This window comes from Lissotriton helveticus, chromosome 1_1 (assembly GCF_964261635.1).
Source record: "Lissotriton helveticus chromosome 1_1, aLisHel1.1, whole genome shotgun sequence".
Classification (NCBI taxonomy): Eukaryota; Metazoa; Chordata; class Amphibia; order Caudata; family Salamandridae; genus Lissotriton; species Lissotriton helveticus.
In genome coordinates, this window is record NC_136057.1 from 76,644,505 (window position 1) to 76,669,573 (window position 25,069).

Sequence of the window (25,069 nt, forward strand, 5' to 3'; positions counted from 1 at the left end):
AGCCCTGATCTTTTGACTGGGTAGGAGTGTTCTGCTTAATTCAGATACTCTGTCCATCACCACCCCCTTTTTGAATCGTTTTGGCCACCACAAGTGTGGAAGGGTATGCTCAGATGTGAGTCCCTTGCTCACTGCACCATCAGGATTCAAGCAAGCCGGGCCGAAGACGGCTGTAATGCCAGAAACCGGTCCCCGGAAGCTTGTTTCCTTTCCAGCAAAGAATTGGCTTGGTAGTTTCGTCTGCCCTGTTCCCATGATGCACTGGGCCAGGGTCAGCCTAATTTGCATGTAGCCAGGTTCTGAACTGGGATGGTGCAGTGAGCTAACAAACGGTTATGGATCAAGCCCTAATCTTTTGACTGGGTAGGAGTGTTCTGCTTAATTGAGATACTCTGTCCATCACCACCCCCTTTTTGAATCGTTTTGGCCACCACAAGTGTGGAAGGGTATGCTCAGATGTGAGTCCCTTGCTCACTGCACCATCAGGATTCAAGCAAGCCGGGCCGAAGACGGCTGTAATGCCAGAAACCGGTCCCCGGAAGCTTGTTTCCTTTCCAGTAAAGAATTGGCTTGGTAGTCTGGTCTGCCCTGTTCCCATGATGCACTGGGCCAGGGTCAGACTAATTTGCATGTAGCCAGGTTCTGAACTGGGATGGTGCAGTGAGCTAAAAAATGGTGATGGATCAAGCCCTGATCTTTTGACTGGATAGGAGTGTTCTGCTTAATTCAGATACTCTGTCCATCACCACCCCCTTTTTGAATCGTTTTGGCCACCACAAGTGTGGAAGGGTATGCTCAGATGTGAGTTCCTTGCTCACTGCACCATCAGGATTCAAGCAAGCCGGGCCGAAGACGGCTGTAATGCCAGAAACCGGTCCCCGGAAGCTTGTTTCCTTTCTAGTAAAGATTTGGCTTGGTAGTTTGGTCTGCCCTGTTCCCATGATGCACTGGGCCAGGGTCAGACTAATTTGCATGTAGCCAGGTTCTGAACTGGGATGGTGCAGTGAGCTAAAAAACGGTGATGGATCAAGCCCTGATCTTTTGACTGGGTAGGAGTGTTCTGCTTAATTCAGATACTCTGTCCATCACCACCCCCTTTTTGAATCATTTTGGCCACCACAAATGTGGAAGGGTATGCTCAGATGTGAGTCCCTTGCTCACTGCACCATCAGGATTCAAGCAAGCCGGGCCGAAGATGTCTCTAATGCCAGAAACCGGTCCCCGGAAGCTTGTTTCCTTTCCAGTAGAGAATTGGCTTGGTAGTTTGGTCTGCCCTGTTCCCATGATGCACTGGGCCAGGGTCAGACTAATTTGCATGTAGCCAGGTTCTGAACTGGGATGGTGCAGTGAGCTATAAAACGGTGATGGATCAAGCCCTGATCTTTTGACTGGGTAGGAGTGTTCTGCTTAATTCAGATACTCTGTCCATCACCACCCCCTTTTTGAATCGTTTTGGCCACCACAAGTGTGGAAGGGTATGCTCAGATGTGAGTCCCTTGCTCACTGCACCATCAGGATTCAAGCAAGCCGGGCCGAAGGCGGCTGTAATGCCAGAAACCGGTCCCCAGAAGCTTGTTTCCTTTCCAGTAAAGAATTGGCTTGGTAGTTTGGTCTGCCCTGTTCCCATGATGCACTGGGCCAGGGTCAGACTAATTTGCATGTAGCCAGGTTCTGAACTGGGATGGTGCAGTGAGCTAAAGAACGGTGATGGATCAAGCCCTGATCCTTTGACTGGGTAGGAGTGTTCTGCTTAATTCAGATACTCTGTCCATCACCACCCCCTTTTTGAATCGTTTTGGCCACCACAAGTGTGGAAGGGTATGCTCAGATGTGAGTCCCTTGCTCACTGCACCATCAGGATTCAAGCAAGCCGGGCCGAAGACGGCTGTAATGCCAGAAACCGGTCCCCGGAAGCTTGTTTCCTTTCCAGTAAAGAATTGGCTTGGTAGTTTGGTCTGCCCTGTTCCCATGATGCACTGGGCCACGGTCAGACTAATTTGCATGTAGCCAGGTTCTGAACTGGGATGGTGCAGTGAGCTAAAAAACGGTGATGGATCAAGCCCTGATCTTTTGACTGGGTAGGAGTGTTCTGCTTAATTCATATACTCTGTCCATCACCACCCCCTTTTTGAATCGTTTTGGCCACCACAAGTGTGGAAGGGTATGCTCAGATGTGAGTCCCTTGCTCACTGCACCATCAGGATTCAAGCAAGCCGGGCCGAAGATGGCTGTGATGCCAGAAACCGGTCCCCGGAAGCTTGTTTCCTTTCCAGTAAAGAATTGGCTTGGTAGTTTGGTCTGCCCTGTTCCCATGATGCACTGGGCCAGGGTCAGACTAATTTGCATGTATCCAGGTTCTGAACTGAGATGGTGCAGTGAGATAAAAAACGGTGATGGATCAAGCCCTGATCTTTTGACTGGATAGGAGTGTTCTGCTTAATTCAGATACTCTGTCCATCACCACCCCCTTTTTGAATCGTTTTCGCCACCACAAGTGTGGAAGGGTATGCTCAGATGTGAGTCCCTTGCTCACTGCACCATCAGGATTCAAGCAAGCCGGGCCGAAGACGGCTGTAATGCCAGAAACCGGTCCCCAGAAGCTTGTTTCCTTTCCAGTAAAGAATTGGCTTGGTAGTTTGGTCTGCCCTGTTCCCATGATGCACTGGGCCAGGGTCAGACTAATTTGCATGTAGCCAGGTTCTGAACTGGGATGGTGCAGTGAGCTAAAAAACAGTGATGGATCAAGCCCTGATCTTTTGACTGGGTAGGAGTGTTCTGCTTAATTCAGATACTCTGTCCATCACCACCCCCTTTTTGAATCATTTTGGCCACCACAAGTGTGGAAGGGTATGCTCAGATGTGAGTCCCTTGCTCACTGCACCATCAGGATTCAAGCAAGCCGGGCCGAAGACGGCTGTAATGCCAGAAACCGGTCCCCGGAAGCTTGTTTCCTTTCCAGTAAAGAATTGGCTTGGTAGTTTGGTCTGCCTTGTTCCCATGATGCACTGGGCCAGGGTCAGACTAATTTGCATGTAGCCAGGTTCTGAACTGGGATGGTGCAGTGAGCTAAAAAACGGTGATGGATCAAGCCCTGATCTTTTGACTGGGTAGGAGTGTTCTGCTTAATTCAGATACTCTGTCCATCACCACCCCCTTTTTGAATCGTTTTGGCCACCACAAGTGTGGAAGGGTATGCTCAGATGTGAGTCCCTTGCTCACTGCACCATCAGGATTCAAGCAAGCCGGGATGAAGACGGCTGTAATGCCAGAAACCGGTCCCCGGAAGCTTGTTTCCTTTTCAGTAAAGAATTCGCTTGGTAGTTTGGTCTGTCCTGTTCCCATGATGCACTGGGCCAGGGTCAGACTAATTTGCATGTAGCCAGGTTCTGAACTGGGATGGTGCAGTGAGCTAAAAAACGGTGATGGATCAAGCCCTGATCTTTTGACTGGGTAGGAGTGTTCTGCTTAATTCAGATACTCTGTGCATCACCACCCCCTTTTTGAATCGTTTTGGCCACCACAAGTGTGAAAGGGTATGCTCAGATGTGAGTCCGTTGCTCACTGCACCATCAGGATTCAAGCAAGCCGGGCAGAAGACGGCTGTAATGCCAGAAACCGGTCCCCAGAAGCTTGTTTCCTTTCCAGTAAAGAATTGGCTTGGTAGTTTGGTCTGCCCTGTTCCCATGATGCACTGGGCCAGGGTCAGACTAATTTGCATGTAGCCAGGTTCTGAACTGGAAAGGTGCAGTGAGCTAAAAAACGGTGATGGATCAAGCCCTGATCTTTTCACTGGGTAGGAGTGTTCTGCTTAATTCAGATACTCTGTCCATCACCACCCCCTTTTTGAATCATTTTGGCCACCACAAGTGTGGAAGGGTATGCTCAGATGTGAGTCCCTTGCTCACTGCACCATCAGGATTCAAGCAAGCCGGGCCGAAGACGGCTGTAATGCCAGAAACCGGTCCCCGGAAGCTTGTTTCCTTTCCAGTAAAGAATTGGCTTGGTAGTTTGGTCTGCCTTGTTCCCATGATGCACTGGGCCAGGGTCAGACTAATTTGCATGTAGCCAGGTTCTGAACTGGGATGGTGCAGTGAGCTAAAAAACGGTGATGGATCAAGCCCTGATCTTTTGACTGGGTAGGAGTGTTCTGCTTAATTCAGATCATCTGTCCATCACCACCCCCTTTTTGAATCGTTTTGGCCACCACAAGTGTGGAAGGGTATGCTCAGATGTGAGTCCCTTGCTCACTGCACCATCAGGATTCAAGCAAGCCGGGATGAAGACGGCTGTAATGCCAGAAACCGGTCCCCGGAAGCTTGTTTCCTTTTCAGTAAAGAATTCGCTTGGTAGTTTGGTCTGTCCTGTTCCCATGATGCACTGGGCCAGGGTCAGACTAATTTGCATGTAGCCAGGTTCTGAACTGGGATGGTGCAGTGAGCTAAAAAACGGTGATGGATCAAGCCCTGATCTTTTGACTGGGTAGGAGTGTTCTGCTTAATTCAGATACTCTGTGCATCACCACCCCCTTTTTGAATCGTTTTGGCCACCACAAGTGTGAAAGGGTATGCTCAGATGTGAGTCCGTTGCTCACTGCACCATCAGGATTCAAGCAAGCCGGGCAGAAGACGGCTGTAATGCCAGAAACCGGTCCCCAGAAGCTTGTTTCCTTTCCAGTAAAGAATTGGCTTGGTAGTTTGGTCTGCCCTGTTCCCATGATGCACTGGGCCAGGGTCAGACTAATTTGCATGTAGCCAGATTCTGAACTGGAAAGGTGCAGTGAGCTAAAAAACGGTGATGGATCAAGCCCTGATCTTTTCACTGGGTAGGAGTGTTCTGCTTAATTCAGATACTCTGTCCATCACCACCCCCTTTTTGAATCGTTTTGGCCACCACAAGTGTGGAAGGGTATGCTCAGATGTGAGTCCCTTGCTCACTGCACCATCAGGATTCAAGCAAGCCGGGCCGAAGACGGCTGTAATGCCAGAAACCGGTCCCCGGAAGCTTGTTTCCTTTCCAGTAAAGAATTGGCTTGGTAGTTTGGTCTGTCCTAATCCCATGATGCACTGGGCCAGGGTCAGACTAATTTGCATGTAGCCAGGTTCTGAACTGGGATGGTGCAGTGAGCTAAAAAACGGTGATGGATCAAGCCCTGATCTTTTGACTGGGTAGGAGTGTTCTGCTTAATTCAGATACTCTGTCCATCACCACCCCCTTTTTGAATCGTAACCACTGCAAGCACGTACGGAGTGGTGTGGTGTGGCTCACTGGTTAGAGGCGGCAGACCCGTAAGCAGAGAACGGCCCGGGACCAGGGTTTAATTCCCGACGCGGCAGAGTCGTAGACCAGGGTCAAAACGGACTCGATAATTCTCGCCTCGGTGCCTACTCTAACCAGGGAACACACTCGGCAACTCTGGGCATTAAGCTTGCCTCATCTCTACAACGGCCCCCCACAGACGCTGGGGATGCCTGGTTTCACCTTGGAGATGCCCAGAAAGGGACCATCTCACAGGGAAAACCAGGACGGGTTCCCCAGCGGTCTTCAGCGCCAGGATACTCCTTGGAGTCGCAGTGCGCTTTACAAGTACACCCACATTTACATTTACATTTACGCATCGGGTAACAACCAGCGCTGATGCTCTGACAACTCAACCCAACAACCATCCGCATCCAATTTACCGGTACTCTCTCTCCATACACTCAACTCTTTCTCCGTAGCTTCAGCTTGAATAGACTTCACGCTTTCTATCGTATCCTCACACATCCCAACATCACCAATCCATCTTGCAGGGCCTGAAACATACATTCGGCTCATCACATCCCTTGCCACATCTTTCGCAACTTCGTCTGCAAACGCATTACCGCGACCAATGTCGTCGGTAACCTTCTTGTGTGCACTGCATTTCACAATCGCAACTTGCAACGGCAAGGCAAGTGACTCTAGCAGCTCGTTCACCAGCTGACCATTCTGAATCTTTGCTCCATGAGACATGAGGAACCCACGTTCCTTCCACAGGCGTCCAAAACTATGAGCCACACCAAACGCGTACTGGCTGTCGGTATATATGGTCACTCTCTTTCCTTTCGATAACACACACGCTCTCGTAAGTGCAATCAACTCTGCTGCTTGAGCTGAATTATGTGGGATACGTGCAGCTTCAACAATCGTATGCAAAGTCGTAACTGCATATGCCGCAGTCGTATCACCATTCGGAAGCTTGAAGCATGAACCATCCACCCATAAGGTACCATCACACTTCACAAGAGGAGTATCCCTAAGATCTACTCTCCCTTTCGTTTCCTCTTCTCTCCTGAGAAAGCAATCATGCTGTTCAGAAACATCTGTCTCTACTGAAATCGGCAACAACGTAGCTGGATTCAACGTATTGCATCTCTTTATGTGTACATGACTCGCTAAAAGTGTCAGCTCATAACCTGACAATCAAGCACTAGTTAAGTGCTGTGTCTTGGTCCTGTTTAACAAGGTATCCACTGCATGTGGAACCATCACAATCAGCACATTTTTCATCACCAAACCAGCAGACTGTCAAATGGAAACAGCTGCTGCCGCTGTGGCTCTCAAACAACTCGGCAACGCTCTAGCTACCGGATCCAAAGTCGACGAGAAATACGCACATGGACCCTGCTTGTCCCCAAAAGATTGTGTCAACACTGACAACGCACATCCCCCTTTCTCGTGGACATAAAGTGTGAAAGGCTTGCTGTAGTCGGGGGTACCCAACACAGGAGCCGAACACAACTCATTGCGTAATTCGGAAAAACTTTTCTGACAATCATCAGACCACGGGAGGGGATTCGGTGTATCTTTACAGGTCATTGCCACCAGCGGTTTGGCCAGCAGAGAAAAATTTGGTATCCATTGTCTGCAATATGATGTAATACCCAAGAAAGCATGCACTTCTCTCTGTGTAATTGGCACACTCATGTTCGCAATCGCTTGAATTCGTTCTGGGGTCAATCTTCTTCCCTCCTTCGATAAGAGATGACCTAAGTAGGTCACTTCTTGTCGACAATATTGTTACTTCGAAAGAGACACCTTGTGATGGAAATCAGACAAATGACGCAATAACGACAAGGTAGCTTCTTTACAGATCTCCTCAGTATCGGCAGCGACGAACAAATCGTCAACGTACTGAAGAAGAGCAGCGCCATCAGGTAAGACAATCGCATCAAGTTGCGTTTTCAAAGCCTGACTGTATATTTATGGACTCTCACAATAGCCTTGAGGAGCGCGCTTAAATTGGAAGCTTCGACCTCCTAAAGAGAAGCCGAAAATATTATTAAAACAGTTTTGTATAGCTCGTGGTTACCCTAGAGCATCCCAGCGCTTCACCAAACAGAGTAACAGATTAAAAGAGAGAGAAGCACAGTGATTTAACAAAAGAGAAAAGTTTTCAGTTGTTTACGAAAACGCAGAAGGCATGGCTCCGAGCGTAAACCTAGAGGAAGTGAGTTCCAAAGGGTTGCAACCCTTACGGAGAATCTCCTCCCTCCTGAGCGGGCCTTTTTGACCCTGGGGATCATGAGTAAGTGTTGTTGGTCTGAGCGTAGTGTTCTATTTGCCTTATATGGGGTCACTAGCTTTTGAAGGGCAGGAGGGCCTTTGCCTTGCAAGATTTTATGTGCAAGGCAGAGAGACTTAAATTTCACCCTTTCTCGCACTGGCAGCCAATGCAGCGCCCTCAATGCGGGTTTGGCCGATCGTGACATAGGGATGTTGTGGAGCATTCGTGCCGCCGCATTCTGCACTTGCTGAAGTTTGTTCAGAGTGATCTCGGGGGCACCCAGATAGATTGCATTACTGAAATCTAGTCTAGATATAATCAGGCCCTGGATCAAGAGCTTCCGGGATACAAATGGAAGCAGAGGCAGCACTTTGCGCACAGATCGGAGAAGGCCGAAACAGACACCAGCCAGTTTGGTAGCCTGGGTCCTAAAGGAAAGATCTTGCTCCAACCAAATGCCCAGGCTCTTGATCTCAGCCTTGGGTTTGGGGGGGATCCCAGGCAGCTAGGCCAGGCAGACCGGGGGAGAAAGGGACTTTTCATCCCCATCAGCATAATCTCGGTTTTTTGAGCCGTTCAGCTTTAGCGCTGATTCCCCCATCCAGGTGTGGACTTTGGATAGGCAGGAATGTAGCACCGGGGGATTTTCCGTGGCCTGGGAGAGGGCAAACACCAGCTGGGTGTCATCGGAATAGCTCACGATTTTGATGTTAAATGGAGCCACCACATCCTCCAAGGGGGCCATGTACACATTGAATAATGTGGGGCTCAGGGAGGAGCCCTGGGGCACTCCACAGTGGAGGTGGGTGGATGCCGATCGTGCGCCCCCTTCCCAGACCTGAAAAGTCAGTTCGCTAAGAAATGACCTGAGCCATTTCAGAGCTGTCCCCCTCACTCCGGCATCTGACAGTCGCTGAAGTAACACTCGATGGTTAACAGTGTCGAACGCTGCACTGAGGTCCAGGAGGATCACTGCCACTGATCCTCCTGAGTCCAAAATGCAACGTGCCTCTTCCGCGACTGCCAGCAAGGTGGTGTCAGTGCCTTGACCCGGGCGGAAGCCTGTTTGGGAACTTCTCAGCACACCGTTGGACTCAAGGAAGTTGGATAGCTGGAAATTAACCAATTTTTCCGTGATTTTACTGAGTCCCGGAAGTAGCGAGATGGGCCTGTAGTTCGCCATGTCAAGGGGGTCTAGGCTAAGTTTTTTTAGGAGGGCTTTTACTATTGCACCCTTCCAATTGGGTGGGACCACACCGGCGCCTAGCGAGGCTTTGATTACCTCCGTGATAGGTTCCACAATGGAAGGGGCAACCAGTTTGAGGATCCTCATGGGGACTACGTCCCGGGGGGAACCACTCTTAACGGACACTAAGACTTTAAGAGCTTCGTCCTCAGTGATTGGTCCAAAAGACTCCAGGGTCTTCAGAGGTCTCTAAGAAAATATCTTCAGAGGTCTCAGAGAAAATATCTCTACTCTCCTCGGCAATCGGGATGCTGAAGAAAGCATTCTTCAAATCAATCACCGAAAACCAAGTGGCTGAAGCTGGAATCATTGTTAGTAAGGCAGTGATATCTGGAACAACAGGAAATTGCGGAACTACTATCTTGTTCACCTCGCGAAGATCTATCACGAACCTGTAAACGGGTGGCTGAGAAGAGTCAGTGCATTTCAAAACAGGCAGAACCGGACTGTTGCACACATTTCCTCTCGTTTCTTCAATCACATCTTTCTCTATCAAATCATAAATGATCGCTAGCAACGCCCTTTCTCCATCACTAGAGATCCTATATTGGGGAACACGTGGCATTTTAACATTCGCTTTCAACGTCACAACATATGGCGGTATCTCCAAAAGACCCACATCATTAGGACCAGTCGCCCAAAGAATATCAGGAAGAGAAGACAATTCCGTCGGAAGTTGATCCCTCGACAAATACATTGGAGAGACCACTCTCTTACCTAATGTAAGTTGTACTCCCGAAGGAGAACAATACAACGTCGCATACAATCTTTTCAACAGATCCAATCCCAAAAAGTTCTCACCCCAACCTGTCGTCGGAATAAGGGGTGCTTCAAGTTCACGAGGTCCAACAGAAAGAGACACAGGATTAGAAATTGGGTTTCTAACTGGGGCACCAGAAAAACCCACTGAAACATTTGTTAAGCCAGACAAAGGTGCGCCAGGGAGCCTAGAGTGCATAATAGAACTCTTCGTAGCACCAGTATCCAACAGAAAAGGCTCTGACACACCTGATGTAATCACTTCAACGTAAGGTCCACTCTGATCTACTGGAACTGAAACGACTCCCTCTCTTTGTCCATGGCTGTCCTAGCAATCATTACCATCCATATTCTCACCTTCAACATGGTAGTCGTCAGCATAGTACTGAGTCGTCCTACCAGATGCACCATTCTGCTAATCAAAACTATTCATCGAATTTTGCGGAGGAAAGGAAAGCGCATTCTGGGGAAAACCTCCACGTCCCCTCCCTCGGGAATTTTGCTGACCACCTCGACCTCTTGCATCCGAAACACCATTCATACGCTGTAACAAAATAGGGCAACTACACTTGAAATGACCCTCTTCCTTACAATATGAACACTGATTGGGGCCTACCAGAAAACGCGGTTGAGGAGACTCGAACCTTTGTGAGTTTCTCTGAAACCGCTGAGGCTGTTGATAATCCCGCTGGCTACTACGGGGCGGATACGCTTGCTGTAAAAGAACCTTCGTCTTCAACTCTTTAGTTTTCTTGTCTGCTCTATCTTTCTCATCCTTATCCCTATTTTCGTAGTACTGCGCAGTGGCCAATATCTGTGCTGAAGAGGAAACAGCCCAAGAACTCTCTGAATTTTTTAACTTGGTACATAACTCAGGAAGTAAATTATGCACAAACTTATCAACAAACAACCGTTGACCACCTTCTGTACTCATGTCTTGACCACTATGGTCAATAAACGTCTCTTCGAATCTAGTGAAGAAGTCAGATACAGTTTCATCCTTCTTCTGCTTACACGCAGACAATTTGTCCCAGTTTACTCGCATAGTGGGCATTAACGTTTTCATGTAGGTAATGATCCTACCAGGGAGTTCTGCAACTACAGGCTCAGGTTTAGCACCACCAATTTGTCACGCATCCGCAGCACCAATATTAACCCATGTATCACCTAACTCCGGCGCATGTTCAGTATGACGAATCAAACCCCATAAAGGCTGCGGGACCACATTTCCAAACAACATGTCCACGTCCGCTAGATTCATAACACATGAGTCTGCAGTCTGTGATAATTCCTTATAATACCCTGCAGGATTTTTAAGGGGGTCGGGTAAGGTCTGCTTAAGGGCCAAAACTTCGGCTCGTTTCCACGGAACATGCACCCAAACACGTTGAAAATGAGGCAGAACAGCTGGATTAGCGTTTGGGTCGCCTTCCCTCCAAACTGGGGGAACTTCTCTCATGGGATATTGTTGCACCTTTCTCCTAACAGAAACGTCAGGCTCAAACAGCGGCTGAGAAGGAGACTCGCTCCTAAACGACAACAACGTCGCAACTGCTCTTTCAACATCGAGACCCACAATCGTGCCTTTTGCAAACTCGGATTGCACATTGGACAACTCCGGCGGAGTCTGTCCCAAATCATCATCTTCCCATTCCTCACGAAGAAAACCGCACATCTTATCGAAGACATATCTCTGTTTCGGTGCTTCCCATTGACGGAAGACATCCATAACAGACTCTAAATCATATCTTAAGGGAGGAATGACCCATTTATGGGCTAAATGTTCCAATACTTCACTCTCTCGGGAATCAGGCAGTTGACTGCGCAACTGCTTACGCTCTGAAACAGGGGTCATATTAAATGACCCAAAGAAAGGAGACAAGAGAGTAGTGACAGTATCAGTCATTCTCTGTCGATCAGAAGGAGAAGTTGACAGGACAGGAGAGAAAGCGGACTGAGAAAATGTCAACGTAGGAGCAGTAGCAGAGGAGGTAGCGAGAACAGGTGAAAAAGTCACAGGAATGAAAGGCGGAGAAGGTAGCAAGGTCGGCGGCCCTTGAGGAGGCTGCGCCAAAGGAGTAGGAGCCAACTGAAGAGGAGCTGGCGGCTGTACAATAGCAAGAGGCTGCACAACCGGGGGTTGCGCAACTAAAGGTTGCGGGGGTGCTGTAGCGCTCTGCACATAAGGGGGTGGCGAACTCAACAAATGCGACATCAAGGGATCTTTCTCAAGTTCCTTCGATGCATCTCGCTGAAGAAGCGGCAAAGCTGGGTAGCACTTATCAATCGCCATTTTACGTTGCCTGTGCAACTGCTTATTCTTCTTCGTTATCCTTAAACTGTATAGCAGCTTGCATTATCGAGACACCCTTCTCTCTTTTATTTCTCTTCGCTAATTTAATTTCTTTCTGTTTGGCTTCCTTTCGCCATAGGCGGAAAGAGTCAAACATCGCCGGCCGGGCTTTCTTCTTAAAAAGTCTAACTTCTAGGTTATCTAAAACTTCCGTATAGAAACTACCATATTGGGGCCATTTGAGGACACCGTCCCTCCTTGTGTACCTAATCCAGACTTCATTATATGTGATGGGGCCCACGCCATGTTTCACATAAAGCTCATAGGTTGGAGTTCCAATCGGAGGAACCGGACACGAGTCATCCAATCGGGAATCCCTGTTACGACCAAAACAAAATATCTTACCAAGTCTGCTAAGACCAGGCATCTTCGCTCTCTAGTCTAGCTTCAAACTTCAAGGGAGTATCGAATACGATAGTCTCGTGAATACACAAGTCCCTCGGCTTTGGAGCTTGCAAGTCCCAAATCAAAGAACCCAAATCAAAGATCCCAAGGGATACCCAAAAACTAAGGGCTGGGAGACGCTCCACTCATACTTAACTGAGGTATCGATGACGTCACCAGAAGACCCGTCTATCGTCTCGCTCTACAAATCGTCTAAGTCTCCAAGACAGGGCGACAGTCGGGGCAGCAGTCCTTTGTAGCCGTCGGAAAGCGGGGAACCTCGCAGCAAAGACCTTCGGACCACGACGACATACAGGGGTCGATGAAGTGGTTGGCCTTCCTCCAGAATTTCCACACGAAGCTCCTCACGATCTTCCGGCTTGGACCGGTACCGCTGAAGTCGCCCCACATTGGGCGCCAAATGAAGAACCGGGTTATTTAGAACCCAGCGGTGCCAGGGGACACACCCGAAGTCTCCGGATTCACCTGTCTCAGAACTACAGAAACGCGGACTCTTCTTGGTGACGTCAAAGTATCAAATTTATTGGCTGCAACCAGTAACAGAGGTCCACGAAGTACAAAGGCTGTATATTCGTAGGAGACTGCTCAATCTTACAAAGCAAGCCATCCCTTTTATACCAGATATTGTGCTTCAGGCAAACATTCCTTATTTACAGTTGACCAATCCCATGTGTGCACGACAAAAAGCATGGCATGACAAACCCACATTTCATTGTCCAGCCCACCATCAATTTCTTGGGAAGGCCCAACACTCTTCATCAGATAAATCGAACGGACCCCTAATAAAAACGGGCACCTCTTCATCGTAAACAGGCCATAAAGAAAGGAGCAGAGACAGGTGTAAGTAAGATAAGACATAGTTGTGTGCAATAAAAGGTTTATGATGTCCTGGGCCCTGATCTTCAATCTTGACCAGCTGCCGAGGAAGGAACTGGCTCCACAAGTTTGGCCTCGGGCAACGGAGTCAGCTTGCCCAGGTCACGCAGAAGTCAGCTAAAGGTGTACGTGTCCCAAGGACTCATTCGGCCTTAGTCATCGGCCTATGTGAGGGCAACCACAAAATGGCTGGCGCACACAAAATGAAACCCAAGGGTTCAGAACAGAATCCCTGATTTCATGGGGAACACGCTATTCGAACAGGACGAAAACACGCATACATTGTACGCTCGCCATTTTCCGTTCGCTGATACCAAAATCGTCATGTTACGACGACATTTATAAAACGGGTCCAGAATCTCAGAACCTCAATACCCTGCCAACTTAGGGCGAACAAAGAAAAACCAAAGGTGGTGATGGACGGAGCGTTGACAATACAAACATTCATCCCCAGTCAACTGATCTGGGTTTAATCCATCACCGTTCTTTAGCTCACTCCGCCACCCCAGTTCAGACATGGCCATATGCAAATCAGTCTGACCCTGTGCCTCATGGGAACAGTCCAGCCCGAACTGCCAAGCCATGTCTTCCCTGGACCGGAAACAAGCATCCTGGGTCCATCACCACCTTTGGTTTTTCTTTAGGTGTTATGTAAAACCAGTGTGCCATACTCTTAGGCTGTGCTGTTGCATCAAATGTTGTGTAAAAGCAGTGGGCCATCCTCTGAGGCTGTACTGTTGAATTAGATGATGTGTAAAAGTAGTGTGCAGCTCTCTTTGGTTGCAAAAGGACTTAAGTAAAGCCATTGTGTCTCCATACATTTGCTGCTTACTGTGGGGTCATAGTGTCCACCTTCTACCTGGGATCCTATTTGTGTCTCGCCAACATTATGAGACGCAGGAGCTGCAGAAAGAAGGGCATGAGGATTCACTAATAATGTGTTGTGTCGTTATTAAAATGTTACAGATCACAATGCCCATTCACAATGAGTCAAATTGACACACTCGGGTAAATGGTGCGGCTTTGTCTGTTTGGGCAAATATCTTAAGCTACCTATCGTCTTCATTAAAGTCTTACCGGATTATGAACACACTTGGCTCGACCATTGTGGACACCACACTTTATTGATGGGAGCATCCATTAATTCCACTATTTAAAATGGAGTAAGGATAAGCAGACCTCCTTTACTGACATATCAGATGTTATGATGTGGTAATGTAGTGTTTATTGTGTTGAATGCCTGGCCTGAGAATCCCTATCTCTCTCTGATAGGTCTATCGAGTCTAATTGACCATGATTTTGCATTTAATACAGCAATCCTTTGGCTGTGTTGGCTAGGCAGTGTTCTCCTGGAATTCTGTTCTCAATGTCCAGCTGTACAAAACATTTTTAAAACCAGTGAATTATCCTGCCTTTCCTGAGCAACCAAATCTCTGTGTAGCTACATGTCTTAAAGACTAGGAAGCTTGAACATCTGGTCTCAAAATGCTTACTTAATTTAGGAAACTGCATTGTACTATATCCTAAAGCACATATATTTCATTACAACAATCTTCATTCACAAAAATACAAATACATATATTACCTAAACATTGTGTACATGATTATATGGTTATCACAGACAATATTTACCCAAATAGATAACTAGAGGCACAACTGTTGTAAACTCCCAACACGTTATCCTGTCTGTGTGTGGCCGATATGCAGCATGTCATTATCTTTTGGAGAACTCATGAATATTTCAATTTATCCAAACAATAACTTTGCCACCACAGAAGGTGACACAAGTCTGCTACCAGCTCCATGATATCTGCCTTTCAAGGTCCGACAGTGAATGTGAAAAATATACATGTAGTTTAGTTTGACATATTTGTATCATGCTATTTCATAGCAGTTATGTCTCGGATTAATGGGAGTCCCCCAATGTAGAGTAAAATACAGTGGTTAACACTATATGTACCTCATGAATTGACCACTGAATTAGGGAGGTCTTCGCCCCAATTTATCACAAGAGCTCCTGCCAGACGGCTGCAGCATCCGTTTCTATGCTGAGAGCCGATCAGAGGGGAGCAGTTCTAAGCCCAGCTGATGTGTGTTTTCCTTCCAAAGGAACACTCTTTCTTAACTTAAGTCTGATAGTCACAGCTTTACCGATGTGAGCAGGTATGCAGTGTACCAAGTCCCAAGAAACTCTAGAGGCAAGTTAGCTACTCCAAACTCTGATAGTGTAGCACATAGCACTTTCAGTTGCTAAGCTCCAAGGAACATTCCAGTCTTGTTATAAATGTTCATATTATGTTTGCTGCTAGTAACATACGTGAGTGGAGTTTAAAATATATTCTCTGTGGTTATTAATCAAGTACTAAGCAACAGGATTAGATGGTTGAAATAAACACTTTTAAACATATATAGTGTCTTTTCCTAGCACAGTACATGTGAGTGCTATGCTAAAGAACAAAGTTGGGTTTGAATTACCACTGCATCCCTGACCCCTTCGCAGAACTTTTAGTAACCCAGAAAGCATGGACACCACAACGGCACGTATGCCCACTGGGTTGTGTGGGGGACAATAACTTGAAATTCTGTTTAGGCGATGGAGCACTGAACTTAGTCCAGGCACCCGTGGGTGGGAAAGCCAAAGCCTATTCATCTTGACCAGAGCCCTAGTTTATACAACACAACTATATTGTTTACATAAACAATATCTTCAATATATTTAAAAAAAGACAGATAGACAAACAGTTATCATATGTTTCACCTTGCTTCACATAAGACCGTATCTTCAAGACCATAATACATACACAAACAAAAAATTTTATAGTCAAAACATCAATTATCACTGATATGGATGATATGATATGGAGGTTTCGGAAACCATTAAAGGGGTTCTGGACTCTGGGGGCAAAGTCATGCTGGTGATGTTAGACCTGTCGGCGGCTTTCGACACCGTTCCCCATGATGGTCTTCTCGCAAGACTTCGCGAGATAGGCATACAGGGGACGGTGTTCGACTGGTTTTCTTCCTTTCTTGCCGGCCGCCGGCAGACGATCTGGGCCCCGCCTGATTCCGCCGTGATGCCGCCTCTGGGAGTTGGGGTCCCGCAGGGCTCTGTTTTGAGCCCGACCCTCTTTAACATCATTATGACCCCGTTGGCGGCACTGGTGGAGTCGCATGGTGCCCAGATCGTATCCTATGCGGATGACACCCAGCTCCTCTTCTCGTGTACGAGAGGAGGCGACTTTGATGGGGAGAGTATTCGGGATTGCCTTGGGGCTGTTTTCCATTGGTTCCATCTAAACAGCCTCAAGTGCAATTCCGACAAGTCCGAAGTACTGTTCTTCGGGTGTGACACCGAACCCGTCTGGCAGACTTGGTGGCCTCGGGATATGTTCCCTCCATCCTGTTCCTCTCAGGTTGCAAAGAATCTAGGGGTGAAGCTGGATAACAGGTTAACCTTGAAATCTCAGATCCTGGGGGTGTCGGGCATGTGCTTTGGCATCCTTAGGATGCTGCGGAGGTTTCTTCCTCTGTTATCCGTGGAACATAGGACGCTGACAGTTCAGGCTCTGATTGGGTCCAGGTTGGATTATTCCAACGTTCTCTACCTGGGCCTTCCGGAGTACTTGCTGCAGCGCCTTCAAGTGGTGCAGAACGCCGCGGCTAGGGCAATCTTCGGCCTTAGTAGGCGCTCTAGTGCCTCGGGCCTTCTGGTAACTTTACATTGGTTGCCCATCCGCAAGAGGATCGCCTTTAAGGCTCTGACCTTGGTCTATAAAGCTCTTCACAAGGGGGGAGCTAAGTACCTTCAAAAGAGACTGGTCTTTTATCATCCGACCAGATCTCTGAGGTCGGAATCCCTGCACCTTGCTGTTGTCCCTCGGGTAAAGAAAGCGCGCCTTGGTGGGCGCTCTTTTGGATTGCTGGCATCTCAGCTATGGAACTCTTTGCCGCTGGCCCTGCGGGGAGCCACTAGCTTGCTGGTTTTTAGGAAAGGCCTTAAAACGTGGCTTTTTACCCAGTAGCCGTTCTCTCTTGAATTCTTGGCTTACTGCTCTTTTAGTCTTTCTTTTGGTGTTATGTTATTATGGTGCAGCTTCTTCGCCTTCTCCAATAAAAGCGCCGGGACACTCTTTTTGAGTAGCCGTGCGCTATAAAAATGAACTAATAACATAACATAACATAACATATTCTTTTAAACCTGTGCACATTTAATTTAATTATTTTCTCAGTAAAATATGACACTAAAAGTTATGTCACAGGATTTGTCTCTGTTAAATATGTAGCCATTCATATTTAATATTTCTCCATTTAGCAATTGACTTAAACAATAATATATTTTGCACTATCCCTAAATATCTTATTAATTAATTTAATTGACAATACTTGTGCTGAATCAATGTAAGAGTCTTAAACGTATATTGTGTATCAGATATTATTGCATTATGTCTCAGCCTACGATTAGTGTAGATAAGTATAGCTTTATGTAATGTACGCATTTATTTAATATTTCTCCATTTAGCAATTGACTTAAACAATAATATATTTTGCTCGAGCCCTAAACATACACTTACTCCTTTAAGTAGCTTCAAAAGTTCTATTAAACGGAACAGATTAATTTTGTTAATTTATCTCATTAAAAAAAGAGGTCTTTGAATCTTAAAAATGAATTCCTACTCCTAACTTCTAGAGAAAAAATATTGACTCTGCTAAAATAGAAATCCTATACCTGTTTCTTATAGGTTAATTTAATTGAAAATACTTGTGCTGAATCAATGTAAGAGTCTCAAACTTATATGGTGTATCATTAATCATTGCATTATGTCTCAGCCTACGATTAGTGTAGATAAGTATACCATTATTTAATGTACGCATTTATAGTCAGGATAACGTCCTCAGTCTTCTGACAAACACAGAATTATTATCAAGTCTTTTTTTCTGAACAACAAGGACTGCATTCTGACTATAAGTCACAGTAGTGGAGGAGTAATGCTGTCTTTAATAAGATTGAGGCTTTCAGTGTCTGAAAAGACACTTGGTAGGTTATTATGTATACCAACTCTGTATCCTTTGTTGTGGGAAGAGGGAGAACCAGCGTGACAGGAAGGAGGTCTGGAGGCAGCTGTAATACTTAAGGTGCTGAAAAAGGCATCTGAGTTTGAGAGAGTGGACTGATAGCAAATGAACCCTTGGGCCAGTGGTGGGAACGCCCCCCGAAGCAAAGTGTTTCTTATAGGCATGTATTTCCTGTGCTTGACACCATAGCCTGGCTATCGCCCCTAGGCACAGGCAGTCTCTAGGGACTGTGCTTTTTGTGGCTCTGCTCTCCTATGGTAAAAGGCCAAAGCAGTAACAAACCAGTCAGTACGTGTCCATGCAAGAGTATGGAATCAGAGGAGAAAGGAAAGCACAGGATCGGAGCTATGACTGACCACCCGAAAAGCCCTGTTCGGCCTGGTCTGGAGAGCACCCCGCAGTGGCAAGCATTAATTATCAACGAAGAGCCACGCGCACTGTCAACAGACTGCCTGCTAAAGGAACTATAAGTCCCAGGAGACCTGTCTGTCTGCTGATGGAGGAGGAGGGGCCCCATGCTATATAGTGCCGGACTCTCAAATGCAGCGCTGGACGCCACACCACTGCAGCTGCCTGGTAAAGGGACTACAAATCACAGGAGACCTGTTGTCTGCTAGGGGAGGAGGAGGGACCGCATCTTCTACATGCTATATTGCCCTGGACTATGTCCCACAGTGCGGGACGCCAAACCACTGTAGCTGTATGGTAAAAAGACTAGAAATCCCATGAGACCTGTTGTCTGCTGGGGCAGGAGGAGGGACTGCATCTCCAACCTGCTTTGTAGACCGTACTATCTCCTGCAGCACAGGATGCCAAAAGCACGTCTTCATTCTGCCCGTAAGTTGAGAGGCTGCACTGCATTTCCCTGTATGCAGGCAGCTGCACAAAGTAACTTCACAGCTGGGAGCTCCTGAAGCAATTGTGCAAGTTACTCTGCTCAGAACTCTGCAGCCACGGACTGTCTGCACAACAAGTTGAGTTCTGTTCAGTTTCATAAAGCTGTCTCAGGCCCGCTCACCGCAGGGGCCTCTCACGAGTGCCCTTACTTATATTTCAGGCTCTTTGCAGCAGTAAGGTCAGTTAAAATAATGAAATGAAAAGATTGTGAAAAAACAGATTGCAATACTTTGTGAGTTTTTGAAAATATATTGAGTCCATCAAATAAATGTAAGTTAGTCAAAGAAACCATATATCAGTTTTTGAAAAACACTTTTGTTACGCAACACTGTTGTCTCGAAAGTATGCAAACATCAACCGATTTCACAAAAACAAAAACAAATAGTACAGTTAAGAAAAAAGCGCTATGACGTGGCCAGCGCTGGCTGCGTCATAGCTCTTTATTTTCTTACAGCAGGTTGGTAGTACAGGTGTTGGGGTAAGATGTAGCATTATTACTCTAGTTAGCTGTGTAAGTAGATCTATTTAAAAGTAACAATCTGTTGCAATTCAAGTCTGTAAAAATATATAATATGGAAATTTGTTTTAAATGGTTGAAATAAATGTTTGCGTCCTGGATGTGCATCTGTCAATGACATACAGTCACTGGGAAAGTTTAAAGTGTACGTGCCATTGAAATTAAGAAATAAACAAAGAAAGTTGAGGAAAGTATTTAAAGTATGCGGTCTGGATGTGCATCTGGTAAGGGCATAGTTACAAGGCAAGTTTAAAATATATATGTGAATATCATTAAAACAAAACTATTGAATGAAGTATTAAAAAGAGAAAAAAAAGCCTCTGGTAACGAAATACATTCACACAGAGTATGCCTGTGAGGCTAAAACTGTTCCGCCGTCCTCAACCTGTCCCAATCCGTATTCCGAAGCAACCACAGCACAGAGACTGCCCTACTCATCCCCACAGATGACATCCGTACCCTCATGGACCAAGGTCACTCAGCAGCCCACATCCTCCTCGACCTATCAGCGGCCTTCAACACCGTCTCCCACAGCACACTAGTCGCCAGACTACACGAAGCCAGCATACAAAGAAAAGCCCTGGACTGGATCCGATCATTCCACACCAGAAGAAGCCAAAGGATCAGACGCCCACCCTTCCTCTCCGACCCCACGGAAATCACCTGCGGAGTCCCACAGGGTTCATCACCGATCCCCACCCTCTTCAACATCTACTTGGCCCCCCTCGCAGCCATCGTCCGACAACTCGGCCTCAACCTCAGATCTTACGCCGACGACACCCAGCTCATCCTCTCTCTCTCCAAAGACCCCACTACTGCCAAAATCAACTTCCCGAAAGGAATGCAAGACGTTGCATTCTGGATGTCCAACAGCTGCCTGAAGCCTCAACGCCGAGAAGACAGAAGTCCTCGTCCTCAGTGCCACCCCTTCTGCATGGGACAGCACCTGGTGGCCAACCGCCCTCGGAAGCCCACCTCAGACCACGCAAAGAACTTTGGCATCGTACTTGACTAATCACTCATTCAAGGGGATCCCCCCTGAGTCAAGGAAGACAGTCACCATTGCACTCATCACCAGCAGACTGGATTATGGAAATGCACTCTATGCCAGCATCAACAAGTCCCTAATCCGAAAACTCCAGACAATACAGAACAGCGCCGCCAGACTCGTCCGCGGCATCCCCCGACACGAACACATCAGCCAACACCTACGAAGTCTTCACTGGCTCCCTGTGGGGGAAAGAGTCACTTTCAAAATCCTTACTCACGCCTACAAAAGCATACACAACAACAAACCCAAAAGAATCAAATTCCACGTACCCAAAAGAAACCTCCGATCTTCCAACCTTGCACTGGCCGTAACCCCGCACATCCACAGAGCCAGAGCAGGTGCAAGATCCTTCTCTCACATTGCAGCCAAGACCTGGAATGAGGTACTGGCAGACTTCAGAGATGCCCCCTCCCTGAACACCTTCAGGGAGACCCTCAAGACCTGGCTCTTTGGCTAAACACATCTGCGGGCTCGCCCACATCCCCCCCTCAGTGCTTTGAGTCCCTCACGGTTGAGTAGGGCACTTGCAATTCCTTGATTGATTGATTTGTAAGCAGACATCAAGGGAGCAGGGTAAAGTAGATCCCACAACCCAAACAGTGGAAGGACACTCAAGTACCAGGGCATTCTTCAGAGATGGTCGAAATTAACGGAAGACGACATGGCAGAATGTGCTGATCAATGAACAGAAACATAAATATCGACAGACCTGATTCTGGTGGGATACTCATGATTTTTGAAGCAAAACATGCCTTTATTTTATGTGTCACAAATACCCTACTAAAAGCCCACCAGTAAGCCCACCTGTAGGATGGTCATTGGATGTAAGGCTGTGACCGAATTATACCAGGTGATTCAAATAAGAACATGGGAGGAAACATAGAGCAAACAATTCACTGAGGAGAGATGGGACAAGCTACGGGGCTACTCACAACTGGTCTCAAGAAATGCCACGTGTAAATGCTAGTTTTTTATCTATCTGCATCAGAAGTCAATTAATGTCATACATTGCAATCTGAAACCTTGGTAGCTATGTATGGATAGTCTTTTAAAAGCAAATAACAGATATGGCACAAGTTTACATGAAGATGGATGAATGCCGGCTCGCTCTCAGGTACTTACTTCTACAACGGAACATTGTTGCTGCTGCAACAGGCGGACCCTCTGCATGGGAGCCTGCAACAACTCGTCGTGGACCCCCGGGCGTGTGGGGCACCCAACACCACCCCTGCATGATTCATGGTCATGAGCCACTGTACACACACTGGTGGTCACAGTACTCACTTTAACACAACCTGAAGGGGGGAGAGGTGACATCTCTACTCTGACCTCCCCAATTTATGACTGCAACACACACAAAGGAGTGGGAAAGCTTTACTTACTTGGGTTTACTGTGTAACGAAAATGGTACATGGGGCTCACATTTTAAATTATCAAATTTAAAATTTACACGGAGTATAGTAGGTATTTTTAGATTTGCTGAAAAAATAGGAAATAAACCAATAAGGGAAATGCTCACCCTATACAGAAGTAAAGCAATCTCGACTGCATGTTATAGCCCAGCCCTATTGGGGAGAGCTAATACTGTAATCCTCCAAACACAAGAGAATACGTTCTTAAAATGATTGCTAGCAGTCCCAAGCTCTACATCCAACTGGTTAGCACATAGAGAATTGTCTGTTCCCTATATTAGTGATTTTATAAAAACATCTGGTTTAACATTGTGGCATGGAATTTGGACACAGGAAGAAGCCATGTTTACTAAGAGTATAATACTTGATTGCCTGGCTCTAGACAATCGTAGGAACATTCTGTGGCTTGAATATATTCAAATTTTAATAAGTAGCTGCAGAATAACCCTAGACCCTAAAGAACCTATGTCTATTCAAGAATATAGTAAGAAAGAATTGAAAACAAGCGTTATTACCGTCATGGACTTAGTAAGGGAGGGCAAATCTAATGTAAGACAAAGCATCATTTCTTGCCATGAGCGTCTGCTCTGTATGGGTATACAGCCCTATCTTATTATAGTAAGAAATGTTCATCATAGATTCCTTCTGTCTAGATTAAGACTTGGTACCCTACATTATCTGGTTGCATTTCCTAAGATTAGGAGAAGGTACCATGTCTTACCAAATTGTCCTTGTGATGGAAAATCTTCCCAAACCACGCTGCACTTTGTACTTTTTTGTGAATTTTATAGGGACATTCGCAAATTTGCTTTGAAACCCCTTTTTCTGGCAAACAAATGTTATTATTATAAAGAAGCTTTTAATTATATATGTAGCTTGGAGGATGAAAAGATTATGAATGCTGCCTGTATTTTTATCCAAATGTCTATTAAGAAGAGAAAGACTTGTTCCCATTTGGTGGTCCTAACCTATGAAAATGTATGAGAATTGATGTCGGACAATATAACGCACAATATTTAAAATATGTGATATTAAAAACACTTATGTATTTTTATCTATTGTGAAGATTAATGGATCTATAAGATTTTACTGAAATCATATCAAATTGCCCCTCTGGATTTTTCTGTCAAATATGGACTGTATTTGTAAATATATGTGACTGTGTAAATATTATATTTTTAACTGATGTTTTTAGTATGCTTTTATGGTCGTGTGAAATGTACCGAATAAAGCCTTTTTGATTTGATTTGATTTGAGTGGGGAAGTGGATAATAAAAGGTGGCATGTGCTCAGTGAGAAAAAACTGCCCTCACTCACAAAATTGTGACGTACTTCATCATTGGGCTTACTTACTAACACCCCTGCGCAGACCAACGCCTGGGGTGGAGTAAAGGGGAGGGGAGGATGTAGACATAATGGTAGAGAGGTCGACCTCGGACCTGGGGAACCGGCTTCGAGTCTCGGCAACTGACGCACAACATCCTGTGATTCTGGGCAAATCACTTGATCTCCCCAAGCCTAACAAAAAAAAAATAATCAAAAAATGAATGTGTTCATCTGTAACGAAACTGGTGCTTATGTAAAGTGCTCTGATACCCGATTCCTTGGGTCTAGTTCGCGCTATGTAAAACTCTAAAGAAGAAGAGAAAAAAAAATTGTGATCACTGAAGAAAAGTGCAGCTAGTGAAAGTTAAAACTAGCTTGGATGTGTACCCACTCAAAACTTTATTCCTGGGTCATCTGGCTAGTTTTTAAAACGTGAAGGATAGTGGTGACAGGAGAAGATTAAGATTCCTTCACCCCTCCTTACTGCCAAGGTGTGAAAATGTTTCTGCCGTTTAAATCGTGGCCACAGTGTCTGGTCACTCCGGCATTCATCAGGACCCTCCGGATCCCAAAACGTAGTACCCTCTGATCCTGCCTAAGGTATCTATGGAATGTATTCCTTTCAACATGGGGTTTCCTATTTCACGCACACTTCATAATCTATGGGAAACGCACATGGAGGGGAGAGAGTTAATTACTAGATTGCCATTTGATCCTCCACAAAGTATCAGGGAGTAGAAAATCCAAACGCCTGGGTGCTTCTTCCCTCTTTGCACCACATCCACGCCACCACCTCACAGTACCCTATTGATATAATATTTCAAGCATTGCGTTCAAATCGGACTAAACATTTAGCGTGGAACAGTGTCCACGCCACATTACACTCAGGAAAACGCTTTTACCATCACCGAAATCCGTTTCAATCAAATGCGCCCACTAATGCTAGATGTAGTCAAACTCTATAAGGAGATAAAACCTATACATAATGGTGTTATAAATAGGCATGATTATTTGATATGAATAAATGGGGAAAATCAATAAATCTGGAAGCAACTCATAGTGCCATTTGACACAGTCGGAAGGGTCATGAGGCTGAAAAAATGCCTGGATTACAGTGGAAATGCTCCAGTTCACAAAATTAAAGTAATCGATAACTGGTATACTTTGTCGGTGTAACTGCCCACCCGGTATAAAGGTGGAAAATAAATCAATTCGGAAGCAACTCATAGTGTCATTTCACACAGTCGGAAGGGTCATGACCGCTGAAAGAATGCCTGGATTACAGTGGAAATGCTCTAGTTCACGATACACCTGCGTATACCACCACTCATAGTCATAATTAAAGTAAGCGATCACATATTTACTTTGTTGGTGTAACTGCTCACCCAGTATCGTAATCTGTGTCCACATCTTGTAGATGTTCCGTCCCATGGAACCCTACCCCAAGTTCCTTACTTTGTCAATGTGGGTTCACTTCTTGGACATTCTCCAACTCTTGCTGTGTAGCTGGCGAGTTGATGTCCTCCTCCTACCCTAAGACGGGAGAAGTTCCGCTCACGTGGGGGACGTTGGCGTGAAATGATCTTAAAGTTTACGACGTCATGCGTCCGATCTTCAGATCTATACTGT

The 25,069-nt window shown here is 46.2% G+C and overlaps 1 protein-coding gene across 1 annotated transcript in view; it reads left to right on the forward strand.

Annotated features, from left to right (window-relative positions):
• Nucleotides 1-25,069, forward strand: part of LOC144831773 (uncharacterized) — a 126,571-nt gene that overhangs the window by 57,512 nt on the left and 43,990 nt on the right. The window contains 1 exon segment of the mRNA XM_078689023.1: nt 13,911-13,915. Coding sequence (XP_078545149.1) covers nt 13,911-13,915 — 5 coding nt within the window.